The sequence below is a fragment of the Sarcophilus harrisii genome, chromosome 4 (assembly GCF_902635505.1).
Source record: "Sarcophilus harrisii chromosome 4, mSarHar1.11, whole genome shotgun sequence".
Lineage (NCBI taxonomy): Eukaryota > Metazoa > Chordata > Mammalia > Dasyuromorphia > Dasyuridae > Sarcophilus > Sarcophilus harrisii.
Window position 1 is genome coordinate 425684697 of NC_045429.1, and position 25745 is coordinate 425710441.

At 38.3% G+C, this 25745-nt stretch overlaps 1 protein-coding gene across 5 annotated transcripts; it reads left to right on the top strand.

Moving 5' to 3' along the window:
• Positions 1-334: 334 nt before the first annotated feature.
• Positions 335-22567, top strand: PRPF3 (pre-mRNA processing factor 3). 5 transcript variants are annotated; one of them, XM_031967472.1, is made up of 16 exons: positions 335-413; positions 2535-2732; positions 4931-5061; positions 7179-7325; positions 8039-8122; positions 9016-9236; positions 9891-10197; positions 12276-12442; positions 12947-13026; positions 13874-14017; positions 14704-14803; positions 15000-15113; positions 15856-15974; positions 16269-16352; positions 17545-17606; positions 19909-22567. In XM_031967472.1, exons 2-16 carry the CDS (start codon positions 2588-2590, stop codon positions 19915-19917), a joined length of 1914 nt encoding a protein of 637 aa, XP_031823332.1. In that variant the 5' UTR covers positions 335-413; positions 2535-2587; the 3' UTR covers positions 19918-22567. The 5 variants fall into 5 exon arrangements, with proteins under 5 accessions (XP_031823332.1, XP_031823329.1, XP_031823330.1 ...); XM_031967469.1 differs by having other exon boundaries at positions 22168-22567; XM_031967470.1 differs by lacking the exon at positions 335-413 and adding an exon at positions 431-552 and having other exon boundaries at positions 22168-22567.
• The last annotated feature ends 3178 nt before the right edge of the window (positions 22568-25745 follow it).

Here is a 25745-nt window from a genome sequence, read left to right on the forward strand (position 1 = left end):
AGCAGGTCGGCGCTCACTGAACACTGGCGGAATCCGCCTCGGGACTGAGAGAGCAGGACTGGGCACAAACCTCACCTACAAGCGCACCTGCCCCTCTCACGTAAAGCAGAAGGGAAACTTCCGTTTCCGGAAGCACGAACATCCGATTTTTCCTGCGGGGATAATGGTGGGCAGATACTCCTGGCAATCGGAAGTCTTTCAGGCTTCAAAATAATAGTACGCATGCGCTTCCGCGGGTAGGCGAGCGAGCGAATCTACCAGCATTACTTGGGCTCTCCCCCGTCACGTGCCAGGGGCGCCGGGCGGGAAGCCGCGTGGCGGAGCCAGCGGTAACGACGGCAAGCCGTAAGGTCGAGCGACTTCCGGTTCCGGTGTAACGTTCGGGCTCCGTCTCAGGGGCTGAAGTTTGTGAGGTGAGTAGCGGGCTCGGGCCCGGTGGGGCTGGCCATGGAGCCTGGGGGCTCAGTCTTCCAGCCCTGGCCGCCGTCGGAGCAGTTTTGGAGGCGGCGGTTCGTTAAGCGAATGTGCCCAACGGAAAGTGGCCAAGGAGAGGTTTCTGAGGAGTAAAGGGATGGCGGGGATTGTAGGAAGGAAAAGGGCGGGGGCGGGAAGGGGAAAAAAGGCTCGGGCTGAAGTGAGCTGCCCGGGGAAAACTGGGCGATTGCGGGGAGCGAGCGGTGGGGAGGGACGTGGGCTCAGAGGGAAGGAAGAGCGGGTCTGGGGAAGCATCCCTGGAGGATAAACATAAATAACTCAGGACTGGAAGCCTCCGCTTGAGTATTCATTGGGGGTCTCTCGGCCTTTGTCATACTTTAGAATCTATTGTCATCTGCCCAGGGGCAGTGTCACGTTGGCGTCCCCGAAGCTAGTCTGTGTACCAGCCGCAGCCGTTGTTTTTGTTTTTAGATCATAGGAGCTCGCATGTGGTGCTGAGGGTTGCGCGTGTTCAGCATCCTGTATAGCTTTATATTCCAGTCCTTTAAATGCTACGGGTGTGAGGATGGCAGTGTTTTTTTCTCCTGTGGTTATTTACCAGAGTGCTCTCCATTAAACTTGAACCTCACGGAGATCCTTTGAGGACAGATAAACTAGTTCGTCCTAATCCCTGCTTTACTGGTGGAATACTCAAAGCCAGAGGAATTAAGTTGCCCATTCAGTACTCATGACAACACTACCAGAATCCCTCCCAGTACGATGCATGATACGTCCCCTCTCTTATATGCTCATATACCCTCCCTTAGTTAAGGAGTATATATGGTCAAATAGGAGTTTGGGAAAATAGAGTCTTTTTCAAACTGTGATCCCCAAGAGACTGATTGGTGAAAAGAACTGTTTGAGTTTTCACTTAGCAAGACATAAGTTGGATACTTAAGCTTAGAACATTCTGTAGATGATCTTTCTCCTTTAATTCTATTTTTTCCTCTATAACCCTTCTGTCTTTTTTTATTCCAAATTCAAAACTATAATTTGATGGCAATAGGGCATGTGAACTTGTACAAGCCTCCTCTGACCTGAAATAACTGAAAGACGTTAACTAGTCTATTTCTTATAGGAAAATATGTCTTAAGATACTCTAAAGAAGATTGTTTATTTCTAAATGAAAAAAAGCTAAAGTTACATATTGGACAAAATCTTCAGTGTAGTGCTTGAACAGACTAAATCAAGGAGCAGTTATTTTTTCCTGTGTCCTAAGCATTATACCTAACGATCTAGAGAGAATATATTTAAAAAATTAGCTTGTCTCATTGAATAGCTTATGATTTAGCTAGACAAGTAAAAGTGTGAATATAGATGACAACCCTGCTTAGTAGAATGTTCAGTGAGAAGGTCTATTGTTCCGAAGAACCCTTAATGTTGTCTGTTTTCTCTGCTGAATTAGATGAGAATTAGGAATCTGGAAGGAAAGAACAGTCAGGCAGGAGAGAAATTACATGATCCTTGCCTGCTAGGTTATGTTCCCTTCAAGCATTTCATCAAAATGGTCTTTCATGTAAACTTGCAGCATGAGAGGTTGGTTATGTAGGTTTTAAGTGAAATTGGAGTATGGTGGCATGAAGATAAAAATCTGTAAAAGAATGTTCTTAGAAGTTGTGAGCCATAATATAAAATTGGTGTTTGACCCTACCATAAGTACTTCATGACCCACTGTCCTGTATTAAGATCCTACAGAACAGGATTCTGTCAGAGTGAGGTTAGGGGAGTCCATGCCTGAGGGTACAGAATAGCTGATTTTGAATGATTTTTCCAGCTATGTTTCCACATTTTGCAATCTGCCAGACTCTGGAGATGTATTAGTATCAGGAAGGAAGCAGCAGAATATCATATTCAACTCAGTTCCCCCAGGATAAGTGTAAGGGATGCTTTCTTTTGGATTTTATTTTCATAAGTTGTTACCAGGAAGAGGAATTTATCCACAAATGTTGTGAAGTAACTTGCCCAGAAGTGTAGGGCAAGTTTTTTATAAAATAAACATAATTCTGTATTATTTTCAGTGTCCTATTCTTCCCAATCACTTTCTCCTGATTCAACTCTAGGTGCTGTGTTGAGTATCCAAGGTTGTCTCACTATACCTTGTCCCTTCTAAAGAATGGCCCTATCCAAGAGGGAACTGGATGAGCTGAAGCCATGGATCGAGAAGACAGTGAAGAGAGTGTTGGGTTTCTCAGAGCCCACAGTGGTCACAGCAGCATTAAATTGTGTAGGAAAGGGCATGGACAAGAAGAAAGCAGCTGGTATGTATTTTTCTGGGTTCTGTGATTCTCATTCTGACATTAAGGACTGAAATATTTGAAGTGTTTTGGTTACAGTTAAAAGGCTTTATTTTCCTTGTGATGGGTATTAGGATTTTCTACTTAGTAGTGTCTTTTGAATCTCAGGCTGTCATTCTGCATATTCCAAGGTTGCTTTAGTCATGTATGCTTATGATATGTTTTATCTACATAAAATGTTTATATTTACATAGTTCTTTGTAATGTCTGGGCTAGCTCTCTGGAGGGCCTCAGGATCAGTCAAAGTCCTTGGTCTTTAGGAGGAGAAGTGAAGGAGGCAGGCAAGTTGCCATGCCACTCTTCAAAGATGGAGTCTGGAGCCTGAAGTCTTCCCTGCTGAACAGCTTCGAGCAGAGAGACTCTGACTCTCTCCCTCCACCCTCCAATACTTCCCCACAATTACCTCACCCCAGAGTTCCAGCCCTTTATAATTCTTGCTTTACATAAATTTGCAAATTATGCAAATTCAACTTTTAAGAATTCTGAAAGAAGTACCCATTTCAAAACCCACCTATGTTAACTTTATGATATTGCATTTTCTCTTTTCCATTCCTGCCCCTCAGCTTAGAGGTTCATGCTTCCCTTTTTCCTCCTCCACCCCACCCCTCCAAAAAAAAAAAGAATAACAGAATTCTGGAGAGGCAGCCCTGCACTAGATTGGAAGCTTGGCCTGAGACCTCTGGTATCAAGAGAGAAGACCTTTGCACTTCTATACCTGCCTGTCCAGCGCTGTGTGTCTGTCTCCCTTTATCTGGGCATGGGTACCACGTGTCTGTCCCTGACCCATGTGGCACCTATCCTTTTCTGTCTTTGTGTTTGGCTTCCTATTTCTCTGTCCTCTCAGTTCTAGCCAGGCCCCTACATGACTGGTCTTGGCCCCCACATGCATTTGAACTGTGTACTAGTTTCCTTGCTCCATAGATACATGGTCCCCTACTTGCCTTCTCCACATCCACAGGCAAATTCACACTAAATAAAAATTGCTTTGTGTAAAGGTCTGTGGAATGGTCTACTTGCATAAAACAAGTGTGTGTGTGTGTGTGTGTGTGTGTGTGTGTGTGTGTGTGTGTGTGTGTGTAGATTTGTAGGTGTGTAGTTTAAGTGACTTGCCTAGGGTCACAGAGTTAGGAAGTGTTAAGTGTCTGAGGCCAGATTTGAACTTTGCTTCTGACTTCAAGGCTGGTGCTCTATCTACTACACCACTTAGCTGTCCCTTTTCCCTTTTTTTTTCCCCCCGTAATTCTTTTATTAACCTGAAATCTAATGTAATTAGGAAAGAGCTATAATTTTTTTTAAAATCATATATTCCAAAGTCATATAAACATGGATTTTATCTTCTACCCTTGGTCCCCTCCATATTAGTAATTTTTGACAATGTAGATCATCTTTTAACATAATAGAGGAAACAAAGTAACTTTCAATAAAAATGTATCTGAAGTATCCAGGTTGAAATCAAATCTTACAGAGTTGAAATTTAAAAGTTGGAAGCATTAGATTTTGCTAATGATTTGTCTCCCTTGCCAGAAGTCTAGTGCTTACTACTTGAGGGAGATTTGAGTTTCTTTATAGGGTTTGGTGGCCTTTAAGTTTTCTAATAACTTTTTCAAAATTGTGTTAGTCATATTTTAAATTTTCTATTATTTTTTTGCTTTTGGTTATTGATACAAATTCCTTGTAGCATGTGTGTTTTGTACAATAAATTGTCTGTGTAGGCTATTTGGGGAGTAATAGGAAGGGGAAAATTTAGTTAAACTCTTAAATTGCAGATTTAATTTGTCCAAGTCACATATGCTTATTAATGTAATATGGAATTCTCTTTTAAAAATAGACCAAATTCCCATGATTCTTGGTCATGAAGTAGTTTTTATCTAGAATTCAGGCTGTTTAGCCATTTTCTATCCCATGCTATATTAAACTATAACTTACATTTCTGTCTCAGAAGAATGTGTGTATACAACATTGCATTAAAGAGCATTCCACAGAAAAGATCAAGAAAACTTAGGATGAAGAATAATAGTTTTTGTAAACACTCATTTGATTTAGAGGCTTTGTATATTATCACTGGGATCACTTCAGTTAGTAAATGATCGGGAGAACCTGTTGTATATATAGAACTATTTTAGACTCTCAGACCTTTCTACTTCTGCCTTTTTCTTCATCAGATCACTTGAAGCCTTTCCTGGATGATTCTACCCTTCGTTTTGTCGACAAATTGTTTGAGGCAGTGGAAGAGGGCCGTAGTTCTAGACATTCCAAGTCTAGCAGTGACAGAAGTCGAAAACGAGAGTTGAAGGTAGGTTCTGGTTGGCTGATTAAATGGCATGGGAATATTCTCATTGGTAACTAAACTTTCTGTGATCACACACGTAGACAATAGAATTCCTAACATTCAAGAGAAAGGTCTATGCTGTAGAATAGACAGTGAGTTTGTTTTCATTCCACTTTTGATTCTTATTCTTTATTGTATGGTGATGAAAACATGGAAATATATAATGAGGCAAACACTCCAGAAAATCCACCTTTTATATGCATATTTGTGCAGTAAGACATGGAATTATTGCTGTCCATCTCTTTTTTACTTTTTTCCTCATACCACCTCTAATAAATAGCTTCTTTTTCAGGTTTTATGGTTTTGATTTTTCCCTATTTAGGTCTTGTTGCCTCTGAATCTAGATCCATTATTTCTTATCTTTGTTACTAGTTTTTAAGGAATTCCTGGTAGACCTTATGGATGGTATTCCTGAAAAAGAACTATGGTTGAATATGCATCAAGAATCCGTAGTTTTGAATAGAACATATTACCAAAGATGATATCTTCAGCTAAGGAACACCAGTTTCATTAACATCCTGTAATTTTCTACTCCAGCACTTTTTATTTTGGTTTCCATATAGGTCATAATTCTCTTTCTTTTCATCAGCAATAGTTTAAGTTCTTTTCTTCCTGCTTTTTATTTATTTCTTCTGTAACTCCCATCACCGAATCTCCTCCTTTCCATCCTTCCAAGATATTTTAATATTTTGCTATTTTAGCCATGCCATCAGCATTACCAGGTTGTAGAGAAGGATAAGGAATTTTTTCCCAGCCCCACAACAGCCAGGATACAAAGAACTCTAGACAGAGAAATAGGCAGTGAACATCACTTTTCTATGTAGGGTTCTAAAGAAATAGGAGGGAAAATCATAGTTCAATGAGGAGAGAGAACTTAGATGTGAGATGCTAAGAGAGACAGAGATGTGAAATAATTAGCTGCTTTAAAGTACAGTGGAACCCCTTTATGATGTTGATGTTGAGGGACAAAATTTATACCCACCTTATCAGCTATCAGAATTTTAATTTGCTTTACATTTAGGGACCTGACTGTATCTGTATAAGAGTAGTTTACATTATACTGGGGCTCTACTGTATATATATATATATATATATATATAAAATGCTTAAGATATGCTAGGGTGAATGAAGTGATCAGAATTGGGTGGGATTAGTCAAAAAGTCTTCCTGGAGGAGATGTTTTTAGTAGCTTTTTGCTTAAAAAGCCTTGGGACAGAAGTCCCACTTTTGGTCCCCTTAGGTCCCATTCCCACACACTATATATATATTATGGGAGAGTCCTTTCTCTTGAACTGTAGGAATTCCAGGAAGCGCCCGCCCCTGACTGAGGATATGTCCTTGCAAAACACGAGCCCTCCTAGTGAAGAGGGGATGTCACCCAAAGCCTACCACCGGTGTGTACATTTGCTTTTTCCCATTGCCCCTTCCACTTGGCCATTGTTGGCCATATTAAACTCACCTTGCAAAATAGACAACCAAGTGTCTTTTGTGTGCTGGGCCTTGAACTAAGTGCTGTGGGGAAATACTGAGGAAGAAAAAACCCTTGCCCTTGAAGAACTCAGATCTGTTTGGGGAGCCAGAACACATACACATGGTAAAGAACACATGCCAAGCAGAATGTCAACAAATACAACTTAGTAGAGCTCAAACATACATATATGCTTTAGGGTACAAAACAAAGGTATTATCAGACTGGGGTGAGGTTATTACCAGAGAAGGCTTCCTGAAGGAGGTGAGTGTTGAGTAGAATTTTAGGAGTGGTTGGATCCGAGCTGATGGTGAGGAAGAGAGGGAAGACATCTCAAATGTGGGCAATGTTATTTATAAAGATAGAAATGGAATTTTGCTTGGATCAACTAGATGAACTTTGTAGGAGAGTAATAGAAGGTGGTGAGATGGAGGTGACAGTTGGTGGAGGTCTTCAAGCCAGGCTTACTCCTGGGTCTTATCAAGTAGCTATCTGCAAGGCTGTGTTATAACCCCCAGGGCAAAGCCACAAACTCTTAATTGGGTTGGGGGGATGATGGCATTTCTTCCCTAAGGATAGAAACAAATCTGTCTCTTATTTTGGATTCTCCCAGGAGGTGTTTGGTGATGACTCAGAGATATCTAAGGAGTCATCGGGGGTGAAGAAGAGGCGGATACCAAGGTTTGAGGAGGTGGAGGAGGAGCCAGAGGTAATTCCTGGACCACCATCAGAGAGCCCAGGCATGCTGACTAAACTACAGGTTAGTGACAAACATAAGCGGTAAGTAATTTGTGAAATGAGAATTGAGGGAACATGGATCGAGAACCAAGCTGACCTTGAATTGAGATTTTGCTTAGCTACTAGGGAAGTGATGCTTCCCATTGCTGTTCACCGTTCTTTGTAGAATGAAGCATTATAGTCAAATAGCCAAAAAATACTTAGTACTTGTGGTTCTGTGTGATGTGAAAAAATTAAGTAACAAAACCTAAAGGTCAGAGTTTTAGAACAGGAAATAATGTGCTATAAGTTCACACCGCTAAACATTATATTATTTTAAAATGAAATTGAGCTTTTAACATTCAACACAGTTTAAAGACATAAAAGAAATTATCCACAGAATTGTGGAAAATATTAAATAAAAGCAGCAGCTGTCTTTGATTCTTGAAATTTTAATGTTCCTAGCTTCTTTTGAAAAATAAGACTTCAAAGATGGAGTGTAGAAAGGGGTGGAATCTTTGAAGGTAAGGGGAAAGTATGTGTTCTTTGTGCTCTGGTCCCAAAAAGAGGCAATTTGGGCACACTTAGCAAGTGTTAACAAAAAAATTTCCATCCACATAATTACCTTCACCAAATTCTCCCCTAACTGAGCTTGAAATTATCAGGGCTCAGCCAGATACTTGAAGATTCTTGTGATTGGATCTTCTGGAGATGGTAAGAAAGAAGATAATATTAACTACTATACTTTATGTGCAGATCAAACAAATGATGGAGGCAGCCACAAGGCAGATTGAGGAAAGGAAAAAACAGCTGAGCTTCATTAGTCCTCCTACACCTCAGGTATAGTATTCAATCACATTAAAAAGACAGCTGAATCCTTCATTCCAACAATTTCAACAAACATTTGTTAAATGCCTATTATTTACATAGTAGTAGTAGTAAGTATTAAATAAGACATAGTTTCTATTCGCGTGAAGCTTATAGTCTAGTAAGGCTACAAAAATAACCAAAACATATGATACTTAGTATATAAGAGAACTGGAACCCACTAAGTACTCTTTAAGGTTTTTGGAGAGAAGGACTTTAGTAATGAGGAACATTGGGAAAGGCTTCTGCTAGACTTCAAGAATAGGTAGGATTTCCTTTGTGGAGATGAGGTGGATTCTTTATAGTGGAAGGAGTAAAGGCATGGAGATGAGATAGTACAGAGTGTATAAAGCAGTGGTTCTCAAATTATGGTCTAGAGAATCCTGGGGATCTCTGAAACCCTTTTAGAGGGTCTACAAATTCAAAAATAGTTTTTATTTCCAATATGGTAAATGTCTATAAGTATAGCCCAGATAAACAAAAACGCTTTGGAGAGATCCTCAATAATTTTTCATAGGATAAAGATACTGAAAACAAAAGTTTGAGAACCACTGATATAGAGGATATGACTAACCCTGTTTGACTGGGTTATTTATATTGCTGTGAATGGGGTGGGGTTTGAGAAAGCTAGAAATGTAGAGCATTGCTAGATGGTTTATTGAATTGTCAAGCTAAGAAGTTATAACTTTGTCAGTAGGCCACTTTTGAAGGGTTTTGACTACTCTTGGATATAAATGAGGCTAATGTAGTAATAATATGAAGGATAACTTGATGAGAGGAGGATGTTGAGTCCCCTATGAAAGTCAATGAGTCTCTATTTCTTCCCTTTCCTTTCAAATTTTTCTCTTTTTCTATACATCCCACAGCCAAAGACTCCTTCTTCCTCACAACCAGAACGACTGCCAATTGGCAATACTATTCAGCCTTCCCAGGCTGCCACCTTTATGAATGATGCCATTGAAAAGGCACGGAAAGCAGCTGAACTACAAGCTCGGATTCAAGCTCAGCTGGCATTGAAACCAGGACTTATTGGCAATGCCAACATGGTTGGATTGGCCAACCTTCATGCTATGGGCATTGCTCCTCCGTGAGTATTGAACTTTCCTTTTGAGCCCTTTGCTGGTTTTGAAGATACAGTTGAGAAAAACCTATTCCTTGACATTATTTCTTCAAAATGACTTAAATTGAGATCCATGTAAATGGTGAATAAATGTCTTGAATCTGTCCTTGTATCCTTATGGGGCAAGGATTATTCTTATTTTACAGATGTAATAACTGAAGTTATAATCACCTGGAAGGTTTCTGAATCAAATTAGAAATCAATTCTTCTTGCCCAGGGTTCATTTCATTAAATAATCTGTTTGAAATCAGACTAGTGTTCTGCACCATCTGGAAAGCTGTTTATCCTAAGCCATCTTTTAATACTTTGAATGGGTCTAAATCAGTGTTAAGAATCAGTTTTCACCTCTGATTGATCCTAATTAAGTGGCAGAGATGAGTCTTAAGAAATTCCATTTACAAGACAGTTATAATTCCACATAACCAGTTTTTTAAATTAACAGATCCTTTTGTTGTTATAAATTTAAATCATATCCCGTATTGGAGTGCCCAGTTTGATTAGAACTTTTTAATTGAAATATTTCTTAATACTTATTGAAGATACCATGAAACATCTTAGAATTTCTTAACTTTGGTCTTCCCTAGAAGATGAAATTATAAATTTCATTTTCCCTCTCCCCAGGAAGGTGGAGCTGAAGGACCAGACGAAACCTACACCCCTTATCCTGGATGAACAAGGCCGAACGGTAGATGCTACAGGCAAAGAGATTGAGTTGACACACCGAATGCCAACACTAAAGGCCAACATTCGGGCTGTGAAGCGGGAACAATTCAAGCAGCAGCTCAAGGAAAAGCCATCAGAGGACATGGAATCCAACACATTTTTTGATCCCCGAGTCTCCATTGCCCCTTCCCAACGCCAGAGGCGAACCTTTAAATTCCACGACAAGGGCAAATTTGAAAAGATTGCCCAGAGATTACGGACAAAGGTAACTGGTAATCAAAGCTTGAAAACAGTCAGGAAATTAGCAGAAAGAAAATTGGACAGAACATTTATAATATAGATGCTACTAAGTTTTCGTTTATCATAGATTTATGTTGGATTCAGTTTAATTAAATTCCCATTAATCTGGCTTTAAATTGAGTTTGTATTCTCTAAGAATATACTATCTGATGAGGTTAAGATGCAAGATTACATACAGCTCAAATGGGAGAAGCTAACCTAAGATTAAAATTTGCTTCAGATATCTACATGATGTAGATAACTGAAAATTATAAATTACATAAATTATTTCCCCTTTTCTGCCCTTAGTGAATTTTCATGGGAATTTTTGCCTGAACATCATTGCCCTAATTCAATAAGAATTTATTCCAAGGTGGGCATGGTGTTTGGCACTAAAAACATACAAAATAAAACTTCCTATCCTCAAATAGTTTACCTTTTGCTGAGGAAAGAGGAAGACAACCTATACAAATATAAGTAAATATAAAACATACAAAAAGCAATTTCCAGGGGGATGACACTATCTTAATATATAAAGCAGTTTGTTAATAGATTCCCAAATGCACACTGCCAAGGTAGAAATGAGTTGGGAAAAGGCATCGGGATGCTATAACTTGAAACAAGGGAGTGATAGAAAAGGGAGCTTCAGATGTTCTACAACTCTTGATTCTGAATCGAATTTTAGATCAGTAAATTGTCATATCCTTCACGGTAGCAAAGTAATACTGATTTGGTTTTCAGTTCCTGAGAAAGAGGTAGAATGGGGTGGTAGGGAAAAATTGAAGTATATGTGTACAGTAGCAGGAGAGAGGCCACTCAAGGTCTCCCTGATTAGTCAAGATTTGGGTCAATGTAGTTCTAAAACTAGACTTAATAGAAAAAGGAGCAAAACTTTCTTGAAGTGCTCAAACTTAGTCAAGTTAGCCCTATCAGGACCTATTCCTTTGTGTCTTCCCCACATTGGGTTTCTGTTGTAACCAAATGTTAAAGGTATGCTGAAATGAATAAAATGATCAGAGTTGAGTGGGATTTTTGAGAAGTCTTCCTGAAGGAGGTGATTTAATAGCTTTACATTTATATAGTCCTGAGATAGGCAGGCTCTCCCCATTGTCCCTGTTAGGTAAATCCTTTTTCCTAAACTGTTGTAATGTTTAAAGAGGCTGTGGAAAAATCATTGGATTTGTTGTCATAGGCTACAAGTTGAAAGCTACTTACTATCTATGTCTTTGAGACTTAATTTCCTTATCTTTTAAATGAGAGTGATGGATTATCTTTTGAATGTAGGTCTAAATTATTGATGCCTCCCACTACTTGCTTTAGGGGCAGGGAAAGAGAATACATGACTAGTTTTCTCCTGAATCTAAGGATCTCAAAAGGGATGGTTTTTTGGTCATTCAACAAACATCAAAGGACCTCCTGTAGTGTGTTTAATGGATTAATGGTTAAAAGCATTTTCAGGCACAGATCTTTCCTCATGTTTCAGGTGTTTAATGCCCTATGAATTTCAATATTAGAATTTTTCAAGGTTCTGGAAGGCAACAGGTGAATAAATGTAGTGTACAATGCCTAATGTAGATTTAGTCACTATCTCTTACACAGACACACCCAAGCCTGCAGCACTCTTTAAAATAATAATATTTGAGAAAACTATTTTATTCATTTTAGTGAAATGTGCTGCTTCAAGGTCAGTAGCATTTTCCCACTGTCTCCAAAGGACTTCAACCCTTTCCATAATGACTTTTATCTGGCATCTGCTAGATGCCAGGTACATTAGAACAACAATACATGGTGGGAACATAGTAGTACAATAATGTTTAGGGCATTCAGCTACTTCTGGGACATGTAGCCTAGGGAAGAATCTTGAAATCATCAAGTCAGAAGGTAGGCTTTTGGTCTTCCTCTTCTGGTGAGTTTGTGGTTTGAATCTTCAGAATGTACTAACATAAGCCAGATGATTGTGAAAAGATAGTTTGAGAAATGGGATGTTTTTAAAAGCAGGCTTCTTTCACCTCTTGGATTACTGTGACTCCAGCTTTCCTTGCATCTGTGTTTTCTGATTATCAGGCTCAACTAGAGAAGCTGCAGGCAGAGATCTCACAGGCAGCCCGAAAAACTGGCATCCATACATCAACTAAGCTGGCACTCATCGCCCCCAAAAAAGAACTAAAAGAAGGAGACATTCCTGATATTGAATGGTGGGACTCCTACATTATCCCCAACGGTTTTGACCCGTGAGTTTACTATTCAACATCCTTTATATATAATGTACATGGGGAACTTGAGACATATGAAAAAAAAAAATGGGAAGCATACATTTAAGGATGATGATAAAAACAATTTGTAAATTCATTTGTATTATAGCAGTCAACCTTCGTTTTGGCCATGGACAGAAAATAGCTTAGGTAATCTGAAACTGTACATAAAAATACTTTTGAGTTTTTCAACCTGTTTACTTTTCAAATTATTAATTAGATTAATACCCCAATAGTAAATTCAACCTATTTCTTAAATACAATTAATTCCATAGTACACTTAGATATGTAGTTATCAAATTCTGATAGCCATTGGAAGTCTACAAGGGGGATGGTGTGATCCATATATAATGAACTCCTAAATATTAAAGAGATGCTTGAGTGAATTCAAGGGAAGTCTTAAGGAATCCCACCTCTTTGAGATCATCATTCACATATCCTTGGTTTTTTCGTTTTTTCGTTTTTTTCTTTCCCTAATTCTAGTACAGGGGAAGCTCCCAAGAAAGAAGACTATTTTGGGATAACAAACCTTGTAGAACATCCAGCCCAGCTAAATCCTCCAGGTAAAGTGTGATTCTTTAACCGGTCAGCAATGAGTTCCTTTTCTCATCTCCCTAATTTTATAATCTGACTGCAGAGAGAGAGATTAATTGATACGATAATCTTTGCATTTAGGCTTTCTAGCTTTGCTTTAGATGAAATTTAGGTGCTGATTCTAGATCTCTGAATGTTAGCTATAGTGGCTTATTCTGTCCATATTTTATGGGTTTGTCTGGGGGGAAAATCTATTTGTTGAACATGTCTTTGCACTAAAAACCCCAAGCTCAGTTTTTCCAGAACTCCTAACTCTCATTCTGCATAGATCTCAATTAGTTTTCTACTTTTCTTTGCTACTGTTTTTTGTTTTACATGATCAGGCTTGGAAATATAGGGCTTGGGGTTTCTTAAGATATCTAAATCATCTCCCTTTTACAGATTAAGAAGTTCATGTCCTGAGATTATAGGATTGTATGATTAAAAACTAGTACAATGTACTTTGCAAGCCTGAGGTCTATCCTTGATTGTCCTTCAGGTAGAGGGAGTCCATTAAAGTCAGGTGTTCAGCTTCATTTAATCTAGTTTTCTCTAATTACTTTTAACGTGAGTCATCTAGACTTTAAAAGCAGAATTTTAATTTTTTGGTTTTTTAAGGGAGAATAAGCTTGCAAATACCCAACATTGAGCACTGCAGAACTTACATCCTCCTTTCTCCTGCCCTAAAAGGAGTTGCAGGATTATCTCTTATTATCAGTTGCATTCAGCATTCTCTCAGTTGAAAGACATTCCAGCCCCCTTGACGGGCTTTTACTGTTTTAAATTAATACTGATCCCTCTAATCTGCCCCTCTCCCCCTTTACATTTTTCTAATAGTGGATAGTGATACACCAGTAACACTGGGGGTGTACCTCACCAAAAAGGAACAGAAAAAACTGAGGAGGCAGACCCGGAGGGAAGCCCAGAAGGAGCTGCAAGAGAAAGTTCGGCTGGGTCTGATGCCTCCTCCTGAACCCAAAGGTGAGAAGTCTTAGCGTAAGAGGAAGGAGAATGATGGCATGGATTCTTTTATCCTGGGAATTTTTAGTGTTTCTTCTTAGTCTTGACTTTTATTAGAGCACTTCTAAGTATGTATAGGAGATCATATTATGCAAGATTATATTCCCGTTTTTCCTTTCCCCTTCTCTTCCAAGTTTCACCATTAATGGGTGGATTTATTTAAGTAACTTAATACTTATTTTCCAGCTATTTAAAGATCTTTGTTATGAGTTGTTTGCAAATGTTATGTATTATATTGAGCTTTTAAGAGGAAAAGTGCTTTAGAAATTCAGTAAGAAGAACATCCAAGTCATCCTGGAGGCTGCTACTCTCTTTACATGTTTTGCCAGGAAAGGAGGGTCTTTCATACAAAGAGGCACATCTTTGATAGCATTTTTCAGTCTAACGCAAGATTCAGTACATGCAAAGAGAAAAATCTTCCATTACATACTCAGTAATTCCATATATTGTAAATTGCAGTATATTAGTTTAGTGTTAATTTGTAAATAAACTGAGGAAATGCAGAGGGGAAAATTAAGCATTTGTCAGGGAATGCTTTTTTCAAGGAATTTAAATAGTGTTGACAATATAGATTAGAAGAGAGATAGAAAGGCTGTTTCAGCTAAGTAAATGACTTCTGATCAACACTGTTTTTGTCTCTGGTACAGTAAGAATTTCCAATTTGATGAGAGTATTAGGAACAGAAGCTGTTCAAGATCCCACAAAAGTGGAAGCTCACGTCAGAGCCCAGATGGCAAAAAGACAGAAGTAAGTGCCCTGGAACAAGGTGGACCTAGGGCAGGGTTCTTTTTAAAGCTGTGGGATAGAAAGTTGGATTTTGACCTTCCTTGAGGGATTGGTATACAGAGGAGGGGAGAGTCCTCTGTTGCTCTCTCTTTCCCTCAGCCCTGCCTCTGATCTTCAATGCCTTTCTTACTTGTGGATGTCCTTCCTGTCACGACAGAGCGCATGAAGAAGCCAATGCTGCCCGAAAACTAACAGCAGAACAGAGAAAGGTCAAGAAAATTAAAAAGCTAAAAGAAGACATTTCACAGGGGGTACACATATCCGTATTTAGGTAGGTGTCTTTGCTGGACCAGTGTCGCCCACATAAATGTCAAAATAGTATGACAAGCCAGCGCTTGGGGCAGTTGGTACAGTCCACAAAGCTTTCCTAACACCAACCCCTTCTCTCTAGTGTTAAATAAAATTAGGAGATTAAGAACTTTAATAGGAGTGGGATCTGATCTGGAAATAAAATTTATGTGGTGATTTTAAATTCTTCTTGCCAATAGAGTAAAGTCATTTTTTTTCCTTTGACTTTGGGTCAGTGAGTCAGTACTGACCTCTAAGTTGAATAAACGAACCTCTTCAGACCAACTGATAAACTGAGGCTTCTCATCTTTTTTAGAACTTAATATTTCTGATTTCATTTCACGTAGAACAACTTTCAACAAAGTGCTGATAGCCCTCCTTCCCTCACCTCCATACTGATTTGTCTTGTTCTACTATTTAGCTATACGTTGCAGTTATACTCTTTAAAATTTATTTGCATCTTGTCAAGAAATATTTATTGAGTACCTTTTGTTTCTAGGGATTGTTAAGTGATGTGGGAGGGGATAGATATATAAAACAGTTGAAATACTTTTTTAGAGTCCATTAATTGTGCCGTTTAAACAGCTTTCCATCTACAGAGACAAAAAGAGTTTTGTTTTTGAGAAATTTGGAAAAATATATTTGAAGATGTAGGTTTATTTTTCCACTCCATCGTTTCTAAACACTTAAGTTAAAATATATAATCACACTTTCCCTGTCTCCAGAGTACGAAATTTGAGCAACCCAGCCAAGAAGTTCAAGATTGAAGCCAATGCTGGGCAGCTGTACCTTTCAGGGGTGGTTGTGCTTCACAAGGATGTCAACGTTGTGGTGGTAGAAGGGGGTGAGTTTGGGTTAAGGGGAAAGATCAAAGGAATATACCTAGAATCTTGAAACCTAGATTGGGGATGGAGTGAAGTATTTTAGAGGCATATATTCTGAGAATAAGACCCTATCTCTTAGTATCCTGGGAGTAGAAGACACACAGCTTAAATTACTATCTATAAGGGTTATACCAATCATCACATTAAAAATTCTAGACGTCACATGGGCTCAGAGGGTCTATTTCCACTTTCCTAGTCTAAATATGGAGGGGAAAGAGGGGGGAAAATGTTATCTCCTTCTTTTGTCTTTATAGGCCCTAAGGCACAGAAAAAATTCAAGCGTCTAATGCTGCACCGGATAAAATGGGATGAACAGACATCTAACACGAAGGGAGATGGTGAATGGGGGTTAAAGGGGTAAATGGCGGGGAGGGATTGAGAGAAGTGTGGTAGGGTTGAGCATTACATCTCACTATTTTTATACTGCTAATACTGGATGGAATATTAATTTGAGGAAAGAATTATTGCTAGTGTCATAACCATTCATGGCATTTTTCGGCACATATATAATTAACTTAATTATCTGTCTGGTCTTCAAGGATCTTCCACCACTTGATTCTTCCCTTCTTACTAACCATATGTTGCATCTGCCAGAGCACTCTGCTTTGATTACACATGGATACTATTTATCCTCTTGCAGTTTTTTGTCCATTAATTCATGGCCCTGTGTATGTGCCTTTTGGGCCTTGTAATGTTTTGCCTTTCCCCAACATTTTTTTTTAATCACATGGTAATATTCTATTAAAGTACAAGTTCCCTAAGAATAGAAAATATTTTCTATATCATAGAGGAAGTATGGTATAGTTGAAAGAGTGCTAGAAGTTGTGATGAACCTGGATGTCATATTGCCTCTCAGACATCACTGATCAAATCACTTAACTAAGGCTCAGTTTCCTCATTTGTAAAATGGAAATAACACTTAAGGTTGTTATAATGATCAAATTAGGTAATATGTCTGATGGGCTTTGTCAGTCTTAAAGTACTATATTGATGTTTCAGCTATTTTTATTTTTTGTGCCAAGTACAAAATTCCTTAATTTGACTTGTTAAAAGTCCCTATTTATTTGGAGCTTCCAGTTCAATTTATGAACAGTACTGTATAGAACTTACATGGTGATATTTGATGATAATAGCAATAGCTAGCATTTATATAGTGCTTCAAAGTTTGCAAAAGCACTTTACAAATATCTCATTTTATCTTCACAAACCTGGGAGATAGGTGCTGTTATCCTCATCTTAAGAGATGAGGAAACTGACACTGAGAGGGATTAAGCAACTTGTCCAGTGTCACGTAACTAGTAAGTATCTAGGCTGAATTTGTACTCATATCTTCATGACTTGAGATCTAATGCTTCATCACACTGTGCCACATACAGGAGAAGAGGAAGCATTTAGATATGGGTGTCTTGAATATTTTTAAAAGGTGATATGATGATATGAAGCTGGGGGGGGGGGGGGTTCAACTGCAGTTTGTAAAACTGTATGTTTGACTCTGGAGCCAGGTTTAATTAACCATATTGTCTTTTCTAGATGATGATGAATCTGATGAGGAGGCTGTGAAAAAAACTAACAAGTGTGCATTGGTCTGGGAGGTAGGTGGGCTTTCTAGTAACTTTTTTTTTTTTTTAAATACCAAAGCAGAAGAAATTTGTGTCAGAAAGTAAAAATTCTAATCAGTTACAAGTGAGGAAGTGTTAGCATTAAAGTCATTAGTCTTTGATAGTTCAATGGAACTCTGGTTTTGTTGAAGAATATACTATACCTCATCCTCTTGGAAACTTCCAGGACAGATTTGGGGTTAATTACTGTGGAGGGGCCAGATCCATTGTTCCTCTAGATTTCTTTACACTCTGTGAGCCTTGGTAGAGTACAATAGCCTTTTACTCATTATTTCTAGCTCTCACTGCAAGACTAGTCCAGCTTCATTTCTCATAATGTATTTTCTTAACATGTCTTAATAGCATTTTTCCTGGGTAGTTTTTAATTGATTATATTATATTTTACTCAGGTCTGTTATCTGTTTCTATTGGGAATCTGAAATTTTTATTCTTCAGATGTTGTGGTCCATATTTTCCAATTATATAGCATTGGCAGAAGGTTGGTGTTAAAAGATGAATGTTTGTTTCAAGGATTGGATTTGGGTCATTTCAAGAAGCACTATTCCCGGAGCAGCTAGGTGGCATAGTGGATAGAGTGCCAGCCTTGAAGTCAGGAGAACCTGAGTTCAAATCTAGTCTCAGACACTTAACATTTCCTAGTTGTGTGACACCCCTGCGCACTCCTCCCCCCCCCCCCCCCCCCCCCCCCCCCCCCCAGCAAGTCATTTAACCCTAATTGTCTCCGGGGAAAAAAAATCCAATTATTCAATTTTCCAAAGATAAATTCTGTTTAATTCTGAGGCTAGTTAATTTGTCCCATCTCCAGCCTTTGACCAAGATATATACTCATCAGGCGTATGACCTATCAATCTACCTGCCTATCATAGCCTGTATAAAATCATAGCCATTATTCAAATAACTTTTTTCCCATATAGAGAAGTAGACCAAATTCTTTAAAGTAATAATGGTTCTCATTCAGGAGGCTGTGAAGTGTTCTGGGGCTACATATAATACAATGCCATCTACAAAGAGGATCATTTAAAAGTACGTCATCTATGGAGAATTCTTCTCTTCCATTTGGATTCTGTTAAGCAACCTCCACAAGAGTAGCAAATGCCTGTTGGCAAGCAAACTTTGTGTTTTGAGTCTTATTTGATATTGTGGGCAGCGAGTTCTCTCTTGCATCTTTCATCTTGTGTGATTTTGATATGTGCATAGGAAACATTTTAATTAAGGAGAGCTTTTAAAGTAGCATTTAGCTCTACCAACTATTAACAGTTAGCAAACATTGCTTGAAACAGAATCTTCTATTCTCTGTACTAGAGATGTCAAACTTGTCCCACCATTACTCCCAAGTAGACTTGAACCAGAGTTCAAGGGGAACTGTTTTACAAAGTAAAAGGGCATTAGAACATAGGTAGTTAATTGGTGGTTTCCTAAGCCAATATGTGGCCCCCCGGAATCAGTTTCCACTTGAATTTGACATCACTGGTCTCTTTTAGACTATAAAGATGATCTCCTTTAAAATAACCTTTGTGAAACAAAATGTTTCATACTGTCATCAAATATGTTAGATATGTGTATAGGTTATTCTGGGAAAAAAAAAATCTTTTCACATATGAATCTGTAGTTATTAAGGTGTTTTCCAGTTTATTTTTTCCAAGAGCCAATATATTTACTTTTTTATTTATCTGCCACTCTCACTTCTTACCTACCACCTACAATTAAGAAAGTTAAACAAGGGGGGAAAGTTCCTTAAATTCCTCAATACCAAAACCAGTTAGCCATGTACATGCCTTTTAGGTTCATCAACTCTGGTATGTTTTATTTTTTTTTTTTTTTACTCACAGCTTATTGTGTTAATCAGAGTTCTGAAGTATTTCAAGTTTTTCTCTATTATATTATCATTCCATAAATTTGTTTTCCTAGTTCTGCTCACTTTGCTCTATATCAATTCATAAGGTTCTAATTAATTTTCCCGAAATTATTAAGACACCTTTATATTCATATATCACAATTCATTTCCTTAATATTCTCTTAGTTTCCAATTTGGGACTATCACACAAATATCTGCTAAAAAATAGTTTTGTTCACATAGACCTTTTCCCCTCTCTATTTTTTATTTTTTTAGAATATATATTAGGCCTAGTATAGCTGGGTCAAAGGGTATGCATGGTGTTTCTGAGTAAAGTTTCAAATTCCTTAGAAAGTCTGAACATCTCCAAGAGTATACCCATTCTCTCATAGTCAACAAGTTGAAGACATTTGTCATTTTCTGTTTTTGTCATTTTGCTAGCCTCCATGAGGAAGTCAGGAAGAGCATGGAAGACAGATTGTGCAAAAGCAAGGAGGTGGAAGATGGAGTGTTGTATATGAGAAACGCAGAGGAGTCAGTTTTGTTGGAACTTGTCTGAAGGGGAGTAATGTGAAATCATTCTAAAAGGATAGGTTGCATCCGTATTGTGAAGCATTTAAAATGCCAATCAAATTGACATTTTATCTTAGAGGGTTTAATGAACCATTGAAACTTCTTGAGCAAAGGAGTCAGACATTTGCTTTAGGAATATCAATTTGGCAGCTATGTAGAGGACATATTACTGTAGAAGGGAGATAGGAAAATAAATTGGCAGTCTATTACAATAATCCACTTGAGAAGAAATGAGATCCTGAACAGTGGAGAGAAGAGGATGGTTCAAGAGATGTTGTGGATACAAAGTTGACAAAACTGAGTATATGTTTAGATATGGATGAGATGAAAGTAAAAAGTAAAAGATGACAGATAGTAAATCTGACATGGAAAAATGTCATTGACAGAAATAGAAATTTTAGAAGCTCTTGAGTTTTGAAGAAAAAGATACTGAATATGAGGTATTAAGCAAATAATTGATCATGCAGATTGGAGTTCAGGATAGAGGAAGGCTGGATATGGAGATTTGAGAGTCATCTGTATTGATATAATATGGCAGTTGATGAGATTTCAAGAAAACTGGACAATCTTGGCATATGCTTATACTTAGCAAATAGAAGATGATTGCCAACAAAGGAAATCAAAGGAGTAGTTAAGACAGGTAGAAAGAAAACTAATATCAAAAAAAATCCGGGGGGGAGAGGATATAGGAAGGAAGAAATGATTACCTTTATAGCCTGGTCAAAAAAGATAGTTAAGCAGTGTTGGTAAAGAAGAGAGTAGTTTTAGTCAAGATTGAAAGCTCAAGTACAAGGTTACAGAAGTAATTTGCATTTTATTTTGAGATGCATAATAGCTTTTTTCTCAGCAGTGTCTTAATTATATATTAAGTTATTAAAATGAATTACCTGATTACATACCAATCAGATTTCTACTAAAAAGTGTATTCTATGCATATTAATATCGTACAAAATTCCTTGATGTATGCAACAAGAGAAATATCTTCATTGAAGTATTTTCTTATTACTATCAGTTGAGTCTTAAAACAGGTAAATGTGCTCCTGGCCCCGTTCATCAAGAATTTCCAACAAAGACTAAAGGGAACAGATCCCCTAGAGTTGATAAAGGCTTTCGTTTGCTTCTGTTTTTGCAAGATATTTTGCTGATTGCATCAAACTCCAGAACACTTCAGAACATCCATGAGATTCCAAAACAGTTTCAAAGGGTTTGGCCTAATTTACAGCTGAATGAAGAATGCCTAAATGTCAAGAAATGTAGTTGACTCAACAATCCGTTGAGCTGATCCATTGGTAGATGTTGGACAGTTTCTACAGATGGATAGTGACCTATGCCTAGAATTAAATAAGAGGAAGAGACAAGGCTGAATTATATTTAGGAAATTCCCAGTGCTTTAAACAATCTCAAGCTAATTGAAACAAAAAACAGTTTTAAATGCCATTATAATAATGTTTATATAACACTTTAAAGTTTTGTCATGTGTGCAACTTAGGGAATATCAACAGTCTCTGAAAAATCAAAATTGTGAGTCTCTTAAAAGACAATAGAAGCACCTTGAAACAAATAAGATACAAAATTTTGTCAGTTATTAACTGCATGTAAAATGCAGCATAAAATATATTGCTGAAAATACATATGACCAGAAAAAGAGGTGGGCTTGTTAGGTAATGAGTAAAGACTGGCCCATGAACACCCTCACTGGATATTGCCAGACTAAAAAAAAAGCCTTGAAGGAAAAAACCCTAACACCTTGAGTGAATCCCCAGTCCCTTCTTTCCTCTTACCCTCATTTTGGAGGCTTTATAGAAGTACCCAGATAAATAACCCAAGAAGAGATTCATTTTCACAGTTCGAAAATCACACGAGTGGAGTCAAAGATCCATAGAGATTAAAATAAGTAGCACCAAGAAGATAAGTTCAGTAGGAAAATCCATCCAAGGATTGAAAATTGCTTTGTCTTCAAGAGATAATTGAGTTGACTATACTTCATTAGCAGAAGAAATATGGGACAGAAGAAAGGGGAGACAGTTTTGGTTATTTACTTTTCTGAATGTCTCCCATTTGATATGTTATGAAAAACTGAAGTTTTGGTTTTCTTTTCTGTCTGTTGCTCCCTGCCTCTTTTCCCAGGGCACAGCCAAAGATCGGAGCTTTGGAGAAATGAAGTTCAAACAGTGCCCCACAGAGAACATGGCCAGGGAGCATTTCAAAAAGCATGGGGCCGAACATTACTGGGACCTTGCACTGAGTGAGTCTGTGTTGGAGTCCACAGACTGAGACAACTACAGTTCCCACCCATTCCTTTCCACTGCCTTTGTCCCTCCAGCTTTCCTTTATTCCTTCACCCCAACCTGTGTCTGTCTGTGTGCACACACGCACACATGTGCGTGTACATGTGTGAGAGAGATCTCCAGAAATTACCAGACAGACTGTGGGACTGAGGAAGAATTGCTGCTTTGTTCCCAGTCAGTCTGGTGCTGCCTTCCTTTCCCTTTCTGTGCATATGATTAAAGAATTATTTTTAAACCTGGTATGGCATTTTTCACACCTAGGTGTTTGAGGGTACTTTTTTACTCCACTTTCTTTTGACAAATACAATAGGGACATTTTTATGCTTAAAGCAGTAAAGACTAGTATTTTTTGGAGCAGAGTGGGGTAGCAAGTGAGGAAAGGAGAGATGTTTCTGATAGTATCTTATTTCCTCAATAGCATTTAGACAGCAAGTAGATATTTTATACTCCTATCCAGGAAACTTTTAAGTCCTTTCCTGGTGAAGAGAATTGGCAGTGGGATATAGAGAGGCAATTAAGAAGGTTGTAGTAGATAGGTGGATGAAGCAGTAAGATTTGGAGATTTAGCAAAGCTTCTCCCTTTACAAAGTAAAAATCCTTTCACCCTAACCCCTTTTCTCCCTCCTTCCTTCCTTTCTCCCCCACCCCCATTTAAGAGACTACTGGAATCCTGCTCTGAAATGTTTGATCTCTAGGATCCTCTAGCTTGAGGAAGTTATCGAACATCTAGTCACCCTGAGATCCTCTAAAGTCATTTTAGAAATAATCTAAGACCTGGGATTCCTTCATATTATATCTGTACCCTCCATTTATGCTGCATAAATTGCATCAGGCAAATGCAAAGAGTTCTGGATTTGGATTTAGGAATTTAAGTTAAAATCCTGGCTCTTTTTACTTGCTGTGTGATCTTTGGCCAAGCAAATCACTTAAATTCTCTTGGCCTCCATTTCCTCATTTGTATAATGCAAGGGAGTCAACATCTCTTAAGTTCTTTCTAGCTCAGGGGTATTAATGGAACACCATTGGGGAGTAGAGGTAGAGAAAGGATGCTTACCTTTGGTGTTCCCTTAAAAGGGTCTTAAAATTAATATTGCTAACCAAGTTGTGGTGTCAGTCAACTTGTGCATATTTTGAATTTACAACAGATTCTCAGACATCAGGGAAAATAAGGTTTTCCTAACATATCCTTTCTCTTTTCCTACCCCCCAAGTTCTTCCAGGTACAAAAAGCACTGTGTACCCAATTGTCCCTTATGTCCTGGAGCAAGAGCTTACCAATCTTTTTGTTAAGAGACATATTTATAAGTTTTTAAATGGACCATGGTGGGTTTTTTTAAGCAATGTGGTACAGTGGAAAGGGCACTTGAAGTCAGAAGACCTGGGTTCAAGGTCCTAGCTCTATCACATTATTAGCTGTGATACTGGGCAAGCTCTTTAACTATTCTGAGTCCTCATTTGTAAAAATGGAGAAAATACTTGTAATACCCACTTCACAGGGTTGTTGTGAGGAAAGCATTTTGTAAACGTTTAAACGTTATATAAATGTGAGCTGCTATTACTACTACTACCTACCTCACAAGGTTGTTGTGAGGATCACTTTGTAACTGTAAATCACTGCAAAATATATAAATGTGAGTTGTTATTGTAAATGGAGAAGGAAATAGGTCTTCCACAGTAACACATGTAATGGATGAGATAGTTTAAGTCTTGAGATGGAGGGGGAGGAAGAAGGTAAGATAACACACATAGGTAAAAATATTTACAATACCTGGTAAGATGATAGGTATGAATGATAGGTAATTATAAGAGGGTGGGGCATTAGCAACTGGGGAGGAGGGTGGGGGAGGAAAATTATGGGAAAGATGGCCTTTAGGGAATTTAACCGGGAGAGAGACCAATCCAATCATGAACGCCAGCTTGGACAAAGGTGGGGAATGGAGAATAAAATTGAGTAAAATAGCAGTTGGTCTGCTATTATATAGTAATATTGCTAAATCAAAGAATATGCACAATTTACTGATTAAAAAGGCATAGTTCCACATTGCTTTTCACAATGGCAGGGCCAAATTACAACAACAATAGTGCATTATCGTACCTGTTTCTCAACATCAATTCCAAAATCTGGTGTTTTCCATTTTTGGCAGTCTAATGGTTATACAGTAGAACCTGTCTTTTTATTATTATTATTATTATTATTATTTCTCTAATGATTTGGATTTTTTTTTCATATTTTGTTGATAATTTGAATTTTTTCTTTAGTAAACTTTAATCCAGGATATTAGAATAGGGTATGACACCTGTGTAAAAACCTTCATAAACTTTTAGAAGCTTGCCTAGGGCAATGAAGGATTAAATAACTTATCCAGGGTCAAACATGTCAAGAGGTCAGATGTAAAATGGTATCTTCCCTTAGAAGTAGGCTCTGCCTTTCTCCATAACTAGTGTTTTACAGGAATAATAATGAAAGAATAATGTTAAGTCGAAGTGAGAACTCATTTCTTACTCTGTGCCAGTTTAGGACTAAAAAAATTTGAACTATACTATCTCCCAAGTACCCTTTAGCTAAGGAATAATAACTGGCCTGTCTGAAGCCAAAATGAAAGTATCTGGTAGGGAAGAATTGAGAATGGTTTCACATGTTGCCGAAAGATCTAAATTCCTTTAAAAGGCCATCACATCAGGCTATTATAAAGTTGTTTGGGAGAGCAATTTCATTAGCTCTTTAGCTACATTGCAAGAGTTTGAAAATAAACTCATGAGATCTCGCTACAGATAAAATTTATAATAAGCAAGTGGGAAATAAGCCATTAAGGTGAAGGGAAGGTTTTGTTTTTGTTTCTGTCGGGGTATGCTTTGTGGACAAATGGGAAGGAGAAACGGAAAAAGATTAAAGATGCAGGAGAAAGGGACAAGACTAAAGCCAATTCTCGAGAGGCGAAAGGGAAGGGATCAGAGATAGTGGACTGATTATATATACGATTATCCCTAAATGACCAGAGACAAGAGTGGGTGACGATCAGCAAAGATTCTGAAATAAAGTTCTCTTCCGATAGCCCCAATTCTTCCCTTGGGTTGGTTTGTCATCAGGAGCTAGAAAAGAAGCCCTTTATGGTGCGAGGCAATCTAGTTGTACCAGATTTAGAGAGAGTGCGATCTGCTAAAATGAAAAACGTGATTTGTGTGTGGCTTGCAAACTTCCAGTGGCAGCGCCGACAAAAACGCCAATCGCTCGGCTCTGCTGCGGAGGTGCTCACCCACAACCCCGACGGTCGCTTCCGCGGGGTACCGACGGGGCTCGGGGCTGGCTGGCGGGGTTACCTGACCCAGAGTCTTCGCTAGCTTGCTGGGTCTGGCGAGGCCACGGGCACAACTACACCTTCCAAGGCCTCCAAATCTCAAAGTTCGGGTGAAGTTGGAC

What these genes read in the sequence shown, in the direction of transcription:
- PRPF3 (XM_031967469.1), top strand. Translation starts at nt 2,588, where the DNA reads ATGGCCCTATCCAAGAGGGAACTGGATGAGCTGAAGCCATGGATCGAG. An exon ending in GGACAAGAAGAAAGCAGCTG is followed by an intron (nt 2,733 to 4,930) that starts GTATGTATTTTT and finishes TTTCTTCATCAG; the next exon opens with ATCACTTGAAGCCTTTCCTG. An exon ending in ATCCCCAACGGTTTTGACCC is followed by an intron (nt 12,443 to 12,946) that starts GTGAGTTTACTA and finishes CCCTAATTCTAG; the next exon opens with TACAGGGGAAGCTCCCAAGA.